The sequence below is a fragment of the Grampus griseus genome (genome assembly GCF_964374135.1).
Source record: "Grampus griseus genome assembly, chromosome: 1".
Classification (NCBI taxonomy): domain Eukaryota; kingdom Metazoa; phylum Chordata; class Mammalia; order Artiodactyla; family Delphinidae; genus Grampus; species Grampus griseus.
Genome location: NC_139017.1, coordinates 158,389,351 through 158,406,002, shown reverse-complemented (window position 1 = coordinate 158,406,002; position 16,652 = coordinate 158,389,351). Strand labels below are relative to the sequence as shown.

General features: G+C 57.2%; 1 protein-coding gene across 9 annotated transcripts in view; it reads right to left on the bottom strand.

Annotated features, from left to right (window-relative positions):
• Window positions 1–9,877: 9,877 nt before the first annotated feature.
• The window catches only part of ADGRB2 (adhesion G protein-coupled receptor B2), a gene marked incomplete at both ends in the record, with an annotated part of 28,868 nt that continues 22,093 nt past the window's right edge, over window positions 9,878–16,652 (bottom strand). For 5 of the 9 annotated variants that reach the window (XM_082669358.1, XM_082669359.1, XM_082669361.1 and 2 more), the window contains 7 exons: window positions 9,878–10,063; window positions 10,637–10,735; window positions 10,999–11,034; window positions 13,371–13,990; window positions 14,613–14,652; window positions 14,995–15,090; window positions 15,409–15,580. In XM_082669358.1, the coding sequence (XP_082525484.1) occupies window positions 9,878–10,063; window positions 10,637–10,735; window positions 10,999–11,034; window positions 13,371–13,990; window positions 14,613–14,652; window positions 14,995–15,090; window positions 15,409–15,580 (1,249 nt within the window). Of the gene's footprint in view, window positions 10,064–10,480; window positions 10,538–10,636; window positions 10,736–10,998; window positions 11,035–13,370; window positions 13,991–14,612; window positions 14,653–14,994; window positions 15,091–15,408; window positions 15,581–16,652 lie in introns of all 9 variants that reach the window. The other 4 variants (XM_082669364.1, XM_082669365.1, XM_082669357.1 and 1 more) reach the window with 3 other exon arrangements.

Sequence of the window (16,652 nt, the reverse complement as noted above, 5' to 3'; positions counted from 1 at the left end):
TACAGAGAAAGTGGCAGACGGCTCCGGGGATGGTTGAGATTGAATCTTCTGCCAACTTCTAGGCAAGGGCTAGAGTGAGAGTCAGATTGGAGCTGATTTAATGAGAATACAGAAATAGTGTGTTTCTTGAGCCTGTGTGCCAACAGTCCCACCTGCTCCACCTGTCTGTGTATCTCACTGCAGGACTGAGACTAGGTGTGCCTCATTCAGAATTGAATCCTTAGGACCCAGCATGGTGCCTGGCACATAGTAAGTATGCATTCAAAATGTATTTGCGGGACTTCCCTGGCGGTCCAGTGGTTAAGACTTCGCCTTCCAATGCAGGGAGTGCAGGTTCGATCCCTGGTCGGGGAGCTAAGATCCCGCATGCCTCAGGGCCAATAAACCAAAACATAAAACAGAAGTGATATTATAACAAATTCAATAAAGACTTCAAAAATGGTCCACATTAAAAAGAAATCTTTTTAAAAAGAATGTATTTGTTGAATTCATTTATCCTCGGTTGCTACAGAAATCTTTCTAAAACCCAAGTCTGTTCCAGTGATTTGCCGGCAGCCCTCAGGATAAAATCCAAACCTCTACCGCAGCCCACAAGGCCCACTGTGATCAGAACCTGCCTCCCTCGCCGCCTCATCTCTGCAGCCCATCCTCCTCGCACTCCCCGCCCCACCCAAACCATATGATTTGCAATTTTCCAAACTTGCCAGGTTGTTTCATGCCTCCGCGCCTTTGCTTACATGGCACCCTCCGCTGGGAGTGCCCTTTCCCCTTTCTCTGCCTGCTGAGCTTTCAGTCTTTAAAGCTCAGGGCAAGTGTTGCCTTCTTTAAGTGGCCTTCCCAGACACCCTCCCCACAAAGACAGAGGAGACCCCTCCTGCTCTGGAGCCTATTGCTCACGTCCACGTCTGGCTCCCTCTTCCCCAAGCCCCGTTTCCTGGACTGTGGGCTGCTCTAGTGTGATGAGTCCCCAGTGCCCAGAGCAGGGCCAGGTACACCATAGGTTCTCCATAAATCCTCCCTGTCCACTGAGCATTACACCTAACCCTGCATGGTCTCCTGATGTAACTTTGCAACCTCTCCCCTCTACGGGCCTCAGTTTTTCTCTCTGCACAATGTGGGGAGTGGAACTCAATGGTCTCTAATGGCCCTTCCTTCCCTCAGTTGGGCTTGGAAGTGATGGTGTGTAAAACATAAATCACCTGTGTGCACTGCGTGCCAGCTAAGGGCAGAGCCTGCTCAGACACGCAGCTGCACATGGTAGCGCCCAGGGGCCACATGGAAGCCAACCCCTGCCTAGCTGTACGTGACACTCTCACACTCAAGTAAACGCGGCCTTCATCTCCAATCAACCACTGGCCCTGACGGTGAAAAACTCAGCAGCAGCTGGAGCTGCCAGTCTAGCAGCAAGCTGATATGCAAGGAAGGAGCCTCCTGCAATATGCATGCCCTGAGGCTGGACACCACTGGGGCTCTCCCCTTCCCAGGCCTGCGTATGCAACACGCAGATATGGTCGGTCTGTGGTGGGGCACCAAGGGCCAGAGCTTTAGCTCTACCTGCTTCTTGGATACCTGGGAACCTTAAATTCCACATTCATTCATTCATCCATTCAACATTAGCTATGAAGTTCATATCATATGTCAGGCAATGGTATGAATGTCAGTGACTATCACCCTTTTTCACCCTCAGAGGCTTACAGTCTAGTGGGGGAAACAGACAATACATAGGAAATAGGTGCTATAATTCCACATTGGGAGAAGTGGCACTATGGAAGGATTAGGGTGATGTGATAGAAAATGGCCCAGAAGGGCAAGGGGTATGCAGGAGGTGGCATCAGAGCTTCAATCAAAAGATGAGCCAGCAAAGCAGATAACCAGGGAAGAGCCTTTCAAGGGGTAGGTATAGCATATGCAAAGCCCCTGGGGTGGGAGAAACCATGAAATGTGTTCGAGGAGCACAAAGGAGGCCATGTGGCTGGAGCTCTGTCGGAGTGATAGGCAGGGACATCAGGCCCTGCCTCTTGGGCCACTGTGAGGAAACTTAACTTTTATTCTAAGAGCAACGAGAGGTCCCTGGAAGGTTTTGGGCAGAAAAAACAAAATCCATCCCTTCCCCCTGCTTCCTTCCTCCTTGGTATCCTTCTTAGAAAGTATGTCTTCCTCATCTTTACCTTGTCAGTGCCCAGCTCAGGGCCTGGCACAATTTGGCATTGGACAATGTTTACTGAATAAATGAATGACCAAACCAGCCTCTTCTGGCTCAAGGCTTGACGGAGTGGCTCCGAGTGGGTCAGCTGGGCTGCTGAGGAATCTCTGGGCAGCTCAGGATGGGAGTCACCTGGGCCAGACTAAGACTTAGATGTCCTAGTACTCCCCATACACGATTCATAATAGAAATGACAGTAACCCCTGAAGCCTAATACTTACGTGTATGCTGAAATGAAAACAACTTCTTTTGGGATTTTTCAATTGCAAAACTGTGGATAAGTTCATTGAAGCTGCATTTCTTCCTGTGTGTGTGTGTGTGTGTGTGTGTGTGTGTGTGTGTGTGTGTGTGTGTGTGTGTGTGTGTGTGTGTGTGTGTGTGTGTGTGTGTGTGTGTGTGTGTGTGTGTGTGTGTGTGTGTGTGCGCGCGCGCTGGTGCCCCAAGCTGGACTGCCTGTTGGGTCACCCAGGTGCTAGATGGCAGGCCTGGCCTGACTGTCCCCTTGGTGACATGGTCTTGGCTCTTCAGCTCAGGATAACGAGGAGCACCAAGGGTGCCACGGTGGCCCAGGCCTGATAGCGAGCAGCGTCAGCAGCGTTGCTGGCAGCTCCTCAAGGCTGTACCAGTGTGCAGCTGCTCAGTGTGAGAACTCTGGTAATACCCCCTTGGGCCACCAAGGCTTGCCCCTGCCCATCCCTGACCCTCTGAAACTGTAAAAAGTGATCCAAGCCCTAAGAAACTTCTCAGAAGAGGAATCTAAGGCTCAGAGAGGTTATTTAACTTTCCCAAGGCCTCTCAGCAAGTTGGGTATGGAGTTGTGGTTTGAGCACAAGCCTGGCCCCCAAAGCAGACTCCATTCCCTTCCTGGGGGTGGGTGGGCTGGGCTGGGGAAGAACACCAAAGGGCACAGCCTACCTGCCCATATCTGGACCCACAGAGCTGACAAGAACAAACAGTGGAGCTGGACCCTGCCCTCCCCTCGGCCTCTTTCGCTGCCCAGCTGAGCTCTAGGCCTCTAAGCTCAACTCTCCCCCAAGCCCCTCTCTGAGGTCTAGAGATGGACCCTCATCTAAGGTCCTTGTGTGGGTTCCACAGCATCACACGGGTACAGCAGTGGGCACCCAGGAGGGGCTCTAGAAGCCTGAGCCGGCACAGCCCTCGGGTTCTGGGTCTTAGGATTTGCCCTCACTTTTCTCCCACGTTGGTATACTTCACGGTTTCTATCCTTCCCTCCATGGCAACCACACCTGCTCTGTGTATGGACCCTGCAAGGAGTTAGGCTCAGTCCCCGCCTGGGAGGAATGTGGACCTCCTGGCCTCCTCCTCACTGGAGAGAGGGCTCAGGAAACTCAAACAAAGCAGGTCGGTGATTCTCAGGGAGAATGGGAACCTGGGTGGCTAAGGGCAGCATCCCTACATGCAGGCCAGTTTTCCCAATCCGACCCAGGCTGAGCTCTGCCTCCACTGGGTTCCAGTACTGCCCCCCTCCACTCCATGGGTGGGAAGAGACAAATGAGCCTGAGGAAGTGGAGGAGGGGAGGTGGCAATCGATGGCATTAACATGGTGCCCAAATTAAATATTGACTTTTTTGGTTGACTCTGGGGATGACCGGATGGATGGCTGGGGCTGTGCCGTGCCACGGCAGGGGATGGGGACACACCAGCCCGAAGCAGGCCCCGTGGGGAGCTGAGACTGTGGGGATGGCTCACCCCTGCTCCTGCCTGGTCAGAAGGAGCAGGGACAAGGGCTGCAGAGAGCCCAGGGCACTGGATCTATACCTCCACCTTGTGCCTGGGAGCTCCCTATGGAGTATAAAGTTCCCCCCTCCCAGAAGACCTTGGAGCCACGGTTTTGCTGAATGCCCACCCCTATCGTCCCCGACCCTCCTTCAGGAACCGCGGCTGGCCTGCAGCCCAACAAATGAGCAGAATCAATCTCTGTGATGATATCCATCATCAGGTCTCAGGATCCTGCCTCCCAGGGTGGTAGGGCTGGTTATTTTTGGTCTGTCATTACGTAGGATCTTGGGGAGGGGGTAAGGATGGCCTCTCCATTCTTGGAAACATTCCATCATCCTCTCCAGCTAATTCACCTTCAGAGCCAACAGTGGCCCCTGACCTTTCTCTCCCTCTTTTCATAACTCCACTTCAAGAATTGTCTATCCTGTCTTCATTTCTTCACCTCCCACTCACTCTACAGCCTGCTCCAATACGGCTTCCTGCCATGCCAGTAACTCTCGTCCCGCCCTTCTCCCGAAATCTAGTCCTGTATGTCTAACCATCTACTTCCTACTTGAAATTCCCCCACGACTATCTCCGAGGTATTGCAAGGTTAACATGTTCCAGGTGAAAGTCATGACTGTCCCCCGCCAAAGCTGGTCCTTTTCCTGGCCTCCAAATTCAATGGCCTGGTCATCCATCCAGGTGTGTAAGACAGAAGCCCACAAGCCACCCTTGGCTTCTTCTGATACCGTCCATACCAGGGGCTGACAATTCCACCATTGCATACATAGAGATTCCATCTCCCTCCGTAGCATCCCCCTAAGTTAAAGTTTCCTTTGTATGGATGGTCTCTTCACCGGTCTCTCTGCATCCATCTCACTCTTCAGTAACTGCCCCCCATCCACTGCCCATCCACCCAGAGCAATCCTATTAAATCTGATCGTGCCACCCGCTGCCCCACACCCTTCTTGACTTCCCACTAGTCTGAAATGCCAAAACCCTTACTGGAGTCTCCTCTCACCTGGACACTTAGCATGTGTTTTGAGGGCCTGAGAGGGCAGGGGTGTTCCTGGGGTGGGTGTTCTTGGAGGAGTGCAGGGAGGAATAATGGGGGGTACTGGGGACTGGCTCTAAAAAGCCTCAACTCCTGGACCCAGGGCTGCCCGGGGGGTGGGCAAGAGGAATCCTCAAGGGAAATAAGTCCAGAGAGACGGAAGTTAGCAGCAGCCTGCACACAGGTTCTCCCTCAGGCCACCTGGGTCACCTAGTTTCCTTTTAATTGGTGCATAGTGGAAGTGAATTAAACCCAGATGAGTTTAACGTGTCTGTCCAAGTGCCATTCCTAACCTGTCTCCCTTCTCCCAGGGGCGGGGCTGCAGTTGGGAAAAAAGAAGACAGGCTGTGGGGGTGATGTAGGGGTGTGTGTGGGGGGGGTGCACCCTTCCCCCAGCCCTGCTGAGGTCGACCTGACACCAGTGCACAGGTCTTCTTAGGACTTCCTCCTACTTCCCCAACACCCCCTCCCCGCCCGCTTGTGTCCCCTGAATACCCAGATTCCAGGAACACGGACTTAGGGCCTCCTTGGTGCTGGCGCTGTGCTGGGAACCTGCTTTACATCACCTCCATGAACGCTCCCATGACCCAGTGAAGCAGGTAGTACTCCTACCTCCTTTTCAGAGGTCATTGAATTGATTTGCCCAAGGTCACTGCGTTTGTTGTGTCTAGAGCTATGCTGTCCAATTTGATAGCCACTAGCCACGTGGTTATCGAGTCCTCAGCACGTGGCTCTTCTGAATTGAGATGTGCTGTACATGTAATGCACACACTGGATTTCAGAGACAGTATGGAACAAGAATGCTAAGTATCTCATCCATAATCATCTATATTCACTATGTGTTAAAATGATAGTATTTTTGATATGGTGGGTTAAATATGTTATTAAAATGAATTTCATCTTTTCCTTTTAAAAATAGCTACTAGACTTCCCTGGTGGTGCAGTGGTTAAGAATCCGCCTACCAATGCAGGGGACACAGGTTTGATCCCTCATCTGGGAAGATCCCACATGTCGTGGAGCAACTAAGCCTGTGTGCCACAACTACTGAGCCTGCGCTCTGGAGCCCGGGAGCCACAACTACTGAGCCCACGTGCCACAACTACTGAAGCCCATGCGCCTAGAGCCTGGGCTCCGCAACAAGAGAAGCCACCACAATGAGAAGCCTGTGCACCTCAACGAAGAGTAGCCCCTGCTCTCTGCAACTAGAGAAAGCCCGCGTGCAGCAACGAAGACCCAAAGCAGCCAAAAATAAATGGATAATTTTTAAAAATAGCTACTGGAAAGTTTTAAATTACATATGTAATTTGCATTATATTTTTGTTGGACATTCCCCAGGGTATGGTCTTATGAAAGTAGGGGTGGTCTGCTCACCCGTGACCTTGCCACAGCCTGCAAGGCACGGGAAGGCTGCAGGTGAGCTTGGGTGAGCTTCTAGGTCTGTCTCCTTCTTGCTTGGGAGGGCAGCGTCCCATTCAGCACCCTGGACAGCACCCAGGGCTGCCTTCCCACCCGGGGTCCTAATATATATAGCACAGAGGCCCAGGAAGGAAAAACTGTGGGAGGGGTGGATACCACCTGCAAAACCCTCCCCAGGAATAATCTCATGTCATGTTCTGGATACCCAGTGAGGAAGGCTGGGTAAGGATTATCGGTATCCCCATTTTGCAGATGGGAAAACCAATGTTCCGAGAGATGTGTGCATTCCATCTGTTCACTCAGTAAAGAGCCCCTGAGGCCTGCTCCACATGGAGCCCTCGGCTGAGGGCACAAACGCAAACCAGGCTGACACAGATGATAGCCATTCTGTGCGAGCAGTGTGAGAGTGGAAGTGTGTGCCGGGGCCGTGGAAGCCCAGCGAGTGCTGACTGCTGAGGCGGGGAGCTCAGGGGCAGCTTCACGGGGGGGGGGGCACTGGGGCTAGATCTGGAAGGCTGAAGGGGAGGTTGCCAGTGTGAGCAGGCGAAAGTTCCAGGCAGAAGGAATGGCATGTGCAAAAGCATGGAGGTGAAAGAGATGGGCCAGGAGAGGTAGGCAAGGGCCACATCACTAAGGGCCTTGCATTCTAGGCAATTTCTAGGGTCCTTGGAAGCCTTCTGAGCAGGGAGGGCAGTGACCTGGCCAGATGTGCATTTTGGAAAGATCACCCCAGAGCCAGGTAGCGACTGGAGGCAGAGAGAATAAGGAGGACAATGAGATGAGAAATTCAAGTCTAGGAAAGACATGACAGGTTGTTAGATATTAGCCCAAACAAAGGACAATCAGGACTACAGATAAGGAAACCCAAGTCAGACAGGGCCCAGTGACCTGTCCAAAGAGACGCAGCAAGTCAGTGCCTAGGGAGTGGGGACTGACGGGCAGAGAGGAGCACAGCCCTCGACACAGGAAAGCTCTGCCCCTGACCATGGACGTGGTGAGTCTCAAAGCGCTCAGGAGCCTCTGCTGCAGCTGTGGTTACTCACCCTCCTCCTCAAACCAGACGCAAAGCAAGAAACTACAAGCAGGGAGGGGAAGGCAACATTGCAGCTCATCCCGAGAGATCCTTGTGGTGGCCAGTGGAGCCCAGGGCTGGGAAGTGGGGAGGCAGAAGCACAGGAGAGGCACCCAGAAGGCTTTAGGTGATGCCTCTTAGAAAAAGGCCTGGCCCAGGATGTGGCGTGGGATCTGCTGGCAAAAGGTCAGGGACCGGGGCTTTGTTTGTGTGAGCCTACTGCCCCTTTCTGGGAATAGGACCTCCCCTTTTGGAGACCAACTCCCCCTCCCCCTCCCCTGAGGTTCCCAAGGGGGCTGCCAATCACAGCGCCCCACCCCCTGGCTGGGGCCAATCAGAGCCCTTCCTTGGGGGTTTTCTGATTGGAATTCAAGAGAAAGTTTTGTTCCCTCTGGGGGCAGAGTTGAGTGATAGGGGCTGCAAGAAGGAAGCCTGGGGGGCCCAGGGGGATGAGGAAGCTTGCCTGAAAGAATGGAGCTGACGTAGAGAGCAGCTGGAAGGGATGAGATCTGGCCACACCCTGACCCTGGCCTTCATCTCCCAAGGCTAGCCACCCACCCACCACCTACCACTCCCTTCCTGCAGCTTGCAGCTCCTAAGCGAATGAAGTCCCCTTTTGCCTAAGCTGGCTGGTACTGGGGATTCTGCCACCTCCGGCCTCACGTTGCAATATAGCCACTAACAAGCCGTGGGAGTTTGGGAAAGTCATGCCCCTCTCTGAGCCTTGATTTCCTCATCTGTAAAATGGGGGAGTCACAACACCTACCTCGAAGACTCAAGTGAGACGGTGCCTGAGTGATCGCTTTGTACCCATAAGTGCTGGGGCTGCCCAAGGGGAGGGTGGGGATCTGCTCCCTCCTCTGACCGGGCCGCAGCTGGCAGGATTCAGAGAAGACTTAGGGAGCCGGTACCACCATGACACCCACTCCTCCAGCCCCTCCAGGAGGCTGTTAGCTGTGACAGCCACCCCCACCCCAGCAGCCAGTCCCTTCTTCCTTCTCCCCCATCCAGGCTCCTATAGCACCTAACCCCTCCCTCTGACATGTCCACCTCCAGAGTCCGTCAGCTCTCCAGGGGCCTGCATCTGTGTCTCAGAGTCTCTGGGGAGGGGCCCAGAGGTGCCCATGCTGCTAAATGACCAGGTCGGCAGCTGCACCTGTGGCCTCTGCTCCCGTGGCTGCCTGACCACAGAAGAGCCGTGGCAACATGTCTCCACACTGATTCTACCCTTCTTTGCCTGGATTCCTAGGAACTGAGAAGGGTTCACTCACTCAGGCTTATACAGACTACACCCTAGAAACTGCCCTCTAGCCCCAAGCCACCCCGTCCCTCCACCCCACACCCACCCTGAGCCCTGGAACCTGAGCTCTCCCGATGCTCCTCTGCAGCCGTGAAGGTCAGGTCCCTGGAAGCTGAGCTCCAGCTTCCAGTCCTACCAGGACGGTACTGATAAAGGTGAAGTCCCAGCCCTGTCTCTGACTGTGGCCTTGAGCAAGTCACTTCCCATCTCGGGCCTCATTTTCTTATCCACAAAATGGGCCACCTAAAACTTTCCTGCAAGGTTGCTGTGACGGGTCCAGGCCGAGGGTGTGGAACTCCTAGCACAGAGCACAGCAGGAGACCAGGTGCCTTAGACAACAGGTAATACTAAAAGAGCTACTTCTGTGCCAGGCACGCCGAGCTAACTTTACATGTGTTAATCTGTTTCATCCTCGTAACAACCCTATGAGGTAGGTACTGTGACCATCCCCATTTCACAGATGGGGAACCTGAGGTCACTAAGCTCTGCCTGGCCTCTGGGCCCCAGTGAAAGGCAGCCATGACCATCACAGCCAATGGGGAAGTCCTACTTCAAGGGGCTCCACCCTACATTCCCAATCTGCTTACCTCAGGCCCCAACAGGGGAAGGGTTGTGTCCAGGGTCACCCAGGGAGTCAGGGGCAAGGATGGAGTCAGAGCCTAGGCCACCCCCTCCCAGTTGGAGTCAGCCTGACCCCATCACAATTTGACAAGACCAAGTGAGGCGAACCAAAGAGATGGAGGAACAAAGTTGGGGTCCCAGGGCTGGGCCTTCCCCTGGGGAAAGCAAATAGCTCAGCAGCAAAATCCACAGAGTGAAGTTTATTCCCAAGAAAGTTCCCTCCCCCCTCCCCAGCCCGGGACAGGGACAGACAGCCTGGGGGTGAAGATGGGGCTCCAGGGGCTGAGGGGCCTCTGAGAAACAAGGAAGGGCCCTGGTCCCCCGGCCACGCCGTGTCTGGCTCCCCCAGCCCAGCTGAGTCCACTGTGCCTCCCTGCCCAGCCCTCGGGAGAGGGGAGGGGGCGCTGGCTCCTGGGTAGTTCCAAAGTGGAGTGTGAAAATAGAGAGATATATAATATTTATACGCAGTGGGCAGTCCGGAGTGGCACTCACACCTCTGTCTGGAAGTCGCCATCCGGTGGTTCTGTGGGCTCCCAGGCTGCTGCCCGGTGCAGGGCCAGCCGTTCTCGGGGCTTGGGGGGCAGCGAGCCCAGCGTCATAGACTTAAAGGTGCTCCAGCTCTGATGTCGCCGCTGTTGGGACAAGCCGGGACGCTCCCCTGGACTGGGCTTCTCCTGTGCGGGGGAGAGGGAAGGGCCCGTGGAGATGGGCCAATACCCTCACCCACTGTACAGAGAACCAACTGAGAAGGCCCGGGGAGGGCCAGTGATGCCCAAAGTTACCAAGCAATCGGGTGCCAAAGTGGGGTTCAAATCCAGACCCGCCTGGCTCCAGAGTGGGGCTCCTCATCCCTGTGCTCAGAGTGGTCCCCTGAGACCATGTCTCCTGCTGCCCACCCTCCTCAAGATCCTGATGGAGCTCCCACCAATACCCCCCATCTCCTAAAAACCCCAGACTGTTGCTTATGCCATGGGCAGGCCCTTGGTGAGGCAAGCTGAGGCTGCCCAGGCCGGGGAGGAGGGCAGGGAGGGAATGAGTACCTCGCGGCCCACCTCACCCCACCCCACCCCATCCCAGCCTGGGGCACTTACGCTGGACACGCTCCGTTCGGCTGCCCCACCTGAGGACACACTCCACCGCTTCTCCCTCTGCAACGGGGGCCACGGGTCAGGGTCTGACCCCAGGGGCCACTGTGCCAGGTTGGGCCCCGAGCTCCAGGCAGGGGCAGTCATAAGAGGAGGCCTCACCTTGGCCGTGGACTGGCTGCGGTAGCGGTCGAAAGTGTGGAATTTCTGGTTGAGCTCATGGTAGAGTTCCGAGTGCCGTTTCCGGGTGTGCATCACCTTCTGGGAGCCACAGGGCGTCAGGGCAGGTGCTCCCCACGGGACGCTCAGCATCCTGGGTCCCCACATCCCTGCCTGCTGCCAGCCCCTCCGGGACAAGGCCTGGCTCTTTCTTCACCCCAGAGCTACGGGCTTGGGCAGTCGAGGGACTGTCATGGGGTCAGGCTCTGCACTGGGGCTTGGGCTAATTGTAGGAAGGGACCCTCCAGGGACAAACCGCCCCCCACAATCCCAAACCCAACATACACATACACTGTAGCACTTACCTCAAAGTCCAGGTCTGAATACCGTAACTTCTTTCGCTGGGAAGGAGCAACAAGGAAGCAGTGAAAGAGAAAAAAACTTTTTACCCTGTGCAGGGGGTTGAGAGTGAGGAAATCTGCTCCCCCCCAGGGTCTGCCCACTGTACCTTCCCCCAGCCCAGGCTCAGGAGCTAGGAACCCTTTAAAGGACAGCCCTAGAGGTTGTGGAAATGGGCTTAGGGCCTGGGAGACGAGGCTCCAAGGCGCGACCCCACCACAGGACTGCCAGGGGCACACACAGGCTGGCACACGCGTAGACATGCACCTGCACGTGGACCAGATGTCACAGCGCAGACTTCCAACACGGCGGGACACAGATCCCCACATGGGATCACAGAGCAGACCCTCCTTCCTCTGTGTCCTGGATTCCACCCCTCTGTCCTGCCCCATCTTGCCCCATCCTCTCTGCCACCAACGGGCTCCTCTCTCCCTGGAAACCTCCACTTGTCCTGCAAATACAGGACGCAGGGTTACAGAAACCTTCCTTTCACCGCACTTTGCCCCTTTTCCTGCCAAACTTGGCCCTGCCTCCCTGGCCTCCCTCCCTCACGCCTCTCTCGGCTCTCACTTGCCCAAGACCACCTTTAAGGCCCCAGTGGCCTACGCAGCATTCGGTGCCACTCAAGAAGGAGGCCTTAGAGTCTCAGAATGTTGGCACAGGAGCGCTCACGAGGCCAAGTCCGACCTTCTCAGGTCACACTGGGGAAACTGAGGTCCAGGGTGAAGGACTTGCCCCACAGTCCTCAAGGACGCTCCTAAAACCGCCATCTAGATCTCCCCAGTCCCAGGCCTGCAGACACGCCCCCTCTCCTGGTCCTTCCACCTCCCTGCCTGCTCTTTCTTCGCCATCCACCCTGGCGTCTCCAACTCTCGGCCCCCGCACTCTGCCCTGCACTCTCCCCTGCCCTTCACCACACACACACACACACAAACACGTGTCCTCCCCGTTCCCAGCCACACTGCACTTTCTGGAGGCAGCGGGACTCCTCTCCCTGCTCCCCGATGCCCGCGGGCAAGGCACACACGGCTGCGCCCAAGAGAATAAACTCTAAATCCCTCCGCCCCCAACACACTCCTCCGCCCCTCACAGTTGCCCACACCAGAATTCTGCACGTCATCCCTGACCCCTCAAGACTCCGCCGTGTTTTCTGCTACCTCCCACACAAGGAGCCCAGGGCCGGCCCCTCCTCAGGGGCCCAAGCACGGACAGGTGTCCCCAGAACAAAACCTGCCACCATGCTGAGCGCTCCCTTCCCCAGTTCCCGTGTCAAGTTTTCTTTGTGACGCCTTCCTGTTTCTGCCATCTGCGGCAAGCGCAGGCACCAAATGTTCAAGAAACATTTTGGGAGAAAAACTAAACTTGCAAACCTTCTAGCTGCTAACTTCGTTTTCTCGTGGGGAGGATGGGGAGCCGGTTTCTGGGGCCGAACATGAACAGCCAGTGGTGCCTGAGCCGTGATTCCTGACCCTGTCCTCATCCACACCCTCCTCATCCCTCCAACGAAAGTTCTAGAGTTTTCTACAGGGGGCCACTACCAACTGCTTGTGGCCAGTGATTCCCTGCAGGGAGCAGGCCTGAGGAGGTCAGAGAGAAGGTGGGGCAGCCACAGAAAACACACAGGCAGGGCAAGAGAGGGGCTGACGTTTTCTCAGGAAGAGAGGGGCAATTACCACAGGCCTACGGGCAGTGCCTGAGGCTGACTTCAGGAATGATTCCAGTAGCAATCCCCAATCATCTAGCACTTTCTACCTGCTCCACACAGAGATACATGTTTTATATCAATTAGTCCTCGCAACAACTCTACCAGGAGGCTGCTCCTGTGTTATCCCCACTTTACAAATGGGGAGACTGAGGCTCAGAGAGATTAAGGCGAAGAGAGATTCCGTGAGCCTCAGGGGAAGATTATGCTCGAAATCTCACTGCTGATCAGCAGCGTCCAGATCTGAACTTGGGGACTCGGAGACCCAGGCTCTCATCCCCTATGACGTGGCTTCCCTAGCAATAGAGCACCGGGCCTGAGCCACAGGCCCCTTAAAGGAGGGCCCATCCTAACTGGTCACCCCAAAACAGGCACTAAAGCAAGTGTGGGCACCTTCGAGAAGTGCACCCTCAGCGCGTGGCGTCCAAGCCCATTTGAGGAGCTCAGAGGAGCCAGGATTCCCCTGGAGCCGCCATGGGCACAAACGGAGGAGAAACGCACAGCAGATATACTCCCCAGGACTTTGTATGAGGAGGCTGCCGGCTGTCCCTTCCCGGCTGCTGCCAGACATAGTCACAGGCACCCGGGGTCAGGCCTCCCACCCCCACCCGCCGCCCATGCCCAGCAGCCCCTCACCTCCAGGGAGCCCAGCTTCATGGTGGAGCCAGGCACGGTGCGGGGCATGGTCCGGCTGCGCTCCCCCGGCTCGGGCACTTGGCGGGCGCTGGGTGTCGGCGGTGGCGGTTGGAAGGTCATCCCGTAGGGGTTCTGTAGCGACCCGTAGGCAGGGCCCAGCCCCAGGCCCGAGTGGTCCACAGACAGGAAGCTGGGGTAGCCTTCGGCATGGCCCAGTGCCTTGGCAGCCCGCCGGGGGGTGCCCTCGGGCCGGGCCCGCGGGGCATCCTCGCCACCTCCGCCCCCGCCGCCGGGCTGCAAGCTCAGAGTCCTCCGGGGCAGCACCATGTAGTCCCCGTCGGAGCCCGGCTCGGCAGGCTGCAGCCACGTGAGGTCCAGCTGCCGCAGGCCACCCTCCCCACACATGTACACGGGGTTGGCCTCCTGGGGGGGCGGTGGCTCCCCCAGCCCTGGTGAGGCTGCCATGGGCACCAGGAGATTGCCAGGCAGCGGTGAGAAGCTGAGGCTGCCCTCGGGACCCACGAGGCAGGACTTGGGCTCCTCGTCCTCGTCCAGGGACAGGCGGGACAGTGTGCCCGTGATGGTGGACGGGTTACAAGTGTTGACCTCCTTGAAAAGCACTGGGGGCAGGAGTGGAGGGAGGTAAGTCCGGGGGAGGAGGAGCCCCCAGATGCCCTTGCCCACGCTGAGCTTGGACAGTGGGGGAAACTGAGTCCTGGCGTGATGGCTGGGTGGTTAACACAGGGGTTAAGAAGGTGTCTGTCCCAGAGGCCCACAGCCAGGGAGGGCGAGGAACGAAGCCAAGGCCCAGCTCCCACAGTGCCCGGGTGCGGGTCCTGACCTCTGACCCGACAGCCCCAAGGCTGTCAAAAGAGACTTGCTCCTCCCCGCTCCCTGGGCAGCTCCTCCCCAGGAGATGGAACTTGAAGGAGGTTCCGGTAAGAATCATGGACATGACACTTTGTGCGGAGCACCCGGCTAGGCACTTGATGTCCCCCAGTTCACGTAAGGCTCCCAGCCACCCTGGGAGGACACATTTCTCTCCGTTGTAGGTGTGTAAGCTGTTTGCCCAGAGTCATACAGTGAGTGGTGTTCACAGCCTTGACTCCAACTCAGGGTTGTCTGACTCAAAAGCTGGACCCCGCAGCCAGACACCTGTCAGGGCCTTCCTTGGTGCGGCTGGGGGCCCTCCCTTCCTGCCCCTCTCTGGGGCCATGCTCGGCTCTGCCCTGGCACACTCACCTGTCTGACAAGCCAGGTCCACATCTTTTTCAAAGTCTGACTATAGGCAGAGAGGGAGAGAGCAGACAGGCAGAGAGAGGATCCATGTATCAGGGTGGTGGGGGGGACGCAGGCCCCTCCCTACCCGCCCAGAGGGTCTGCCTCTGCTGGGCACACTGCCCAACAGAGCAGAGGGGCCCCAGGCGTGGTCTCCTCCAGCCGCACCTGACAGCGGGAAGACTGAAGGGGGGAAGGACTTGCCCAAGGCCACCCAGCTGTCAGAGGCTGAGCCTGAATCAAACCCAGTCTGTGTTCCCTCCCTGCCACAGGTGAGGCAAGTGAGGGGTCTAGGGCAGGGGGCACTGAGAACCCACCTGTGCCCTGCCCGGGCCTCCTCACTCACCAGGATCTGCAGCTGCCCGTTCTTACACGAGTCGGGGGAGTCCTCGCTCTCGTCGGCCCGGCACACGCCCATCTGACACTTCACCACGTCCTGCACCTGGGGGCAGCAGGTGCCTGCTGGACCTGAGGCTGCCACAGGGCCCCCGGCCACGGCTGGCTGTGCCTCCCACCCCAGGGACCCGGGTGGGTGTGGAAGGAAAGAAGCGCATCCAGCCTAGGGGAGGGGGAAAAGGAGCCCCAGGGGGCCGAGGCCAAGGCCAAGGCTGCCCAAGCTATCAGCGCGCACACCAAGGGCTGCCCAGCTGGGGACCTGGTCGGGCCTCAATCTTCCCCATCTGCACCCATCTGCACCGTGGGGAGAAGCGAGAGACTGGCATGGTGTGGGGAGGACAGGGGCAGGAGAGGCCCAGCCCACCTCTCGGCGCAGAAAGCAGTGCACAGCCGTGATGACAAAGCCCTGCGCGGAGTTGAAGACAGCAAAGAGGGCCTGGAAGAGGACGGAGCGGCGGTCTGTCATGGCCAGGACGGCGGACATCCAGGTGAGCGCCAGCAGGGGCAGCACCACGCAGGAGCTCCAGAGCGAGGCCCTGAGGACAAGGCAGAGGGTCCGTCAGGGCGACACTCCAGGGGACAGGCTGGGCTGAGCCTGGGCCTGCACTCAGCCTGGGGCCCTTAAGCTGCCCAAGACTGGCAGGGCCCCAAATGCCAAGACCTCAGTAATGTCCCCAAGCAGGGGGGCTGAGGAGCCGGGGGCAGAGGAACAGAACGAAGACCAAGAGCAGAAAACTGGGGGACAAGGAAAGGGGAGGGACAGACACACAGACACAACGGGACTGAGCCAGAGGCAGCATCAGCGGACAGAGACAAATAAGGTGGAAAGAAACAGTGGGAGAGAAAAGGAGGAGGGAGACAGATACAGATGCTGTGAGTTTCAGCCACAATTTGCACAGAATCACAGGCCTGGGCCACATCCCCAGAGAGTCTGGGAGGGGAGGAGAGGAAGAGGGACAAAGAGAGACGACAGACATGGTGAGAGAGTGGATGAGACGGGCAGAGACACACAGGAAGGTTAAATCGGCAGAGAGGACGGAGGACATCACAGAGCACAAATCTTTGGGGAGAAGATGGGGGGGAGGGTGGGGGGAACCAGGGCAGCAGAGGCTCCTCCCCTTCAGCTTCCCAAGGAGGAGGTGCCAGGCTCCCAGGGCCTGCTCAGAGCTGGGCAGAAAGATCATAGCTGGGGCTGGGGGTCAAAGCCAGGGTCAGGGCCAAACCCACACATCCCCGACCTCCTTGACAAGGGAGGGCAGAGAAAAAAGGCAGAGGGGCCCGGGCATCCGGGCACCAGTGCCAGCCCGCCCCCACCAGCAACAGTCCAAGAGCGCACAGTAGGGCAGCCTTGCCCTACTGGGCCAGGTGCCACACCCTGCCCACTCTGCCTCATGAACACCGCCAGTGGGAGAGTCAGGCAGGGGTGGGCACAGCTCTGGTCAAGGCAGAGAGATGGGCAGGTGGCCAAGACCTGCCCTAGGAAGAGCGGTCCAGGGCTGTTCAGCCCGGCAGGGGGCGGGCACAGTGGTCTCCACAGGCCCCGGGGGCAGAGCCAAGACTAAAGAGAGGACCTAATCACAGCCACGAGGGCTACCGCTGATTAACCAC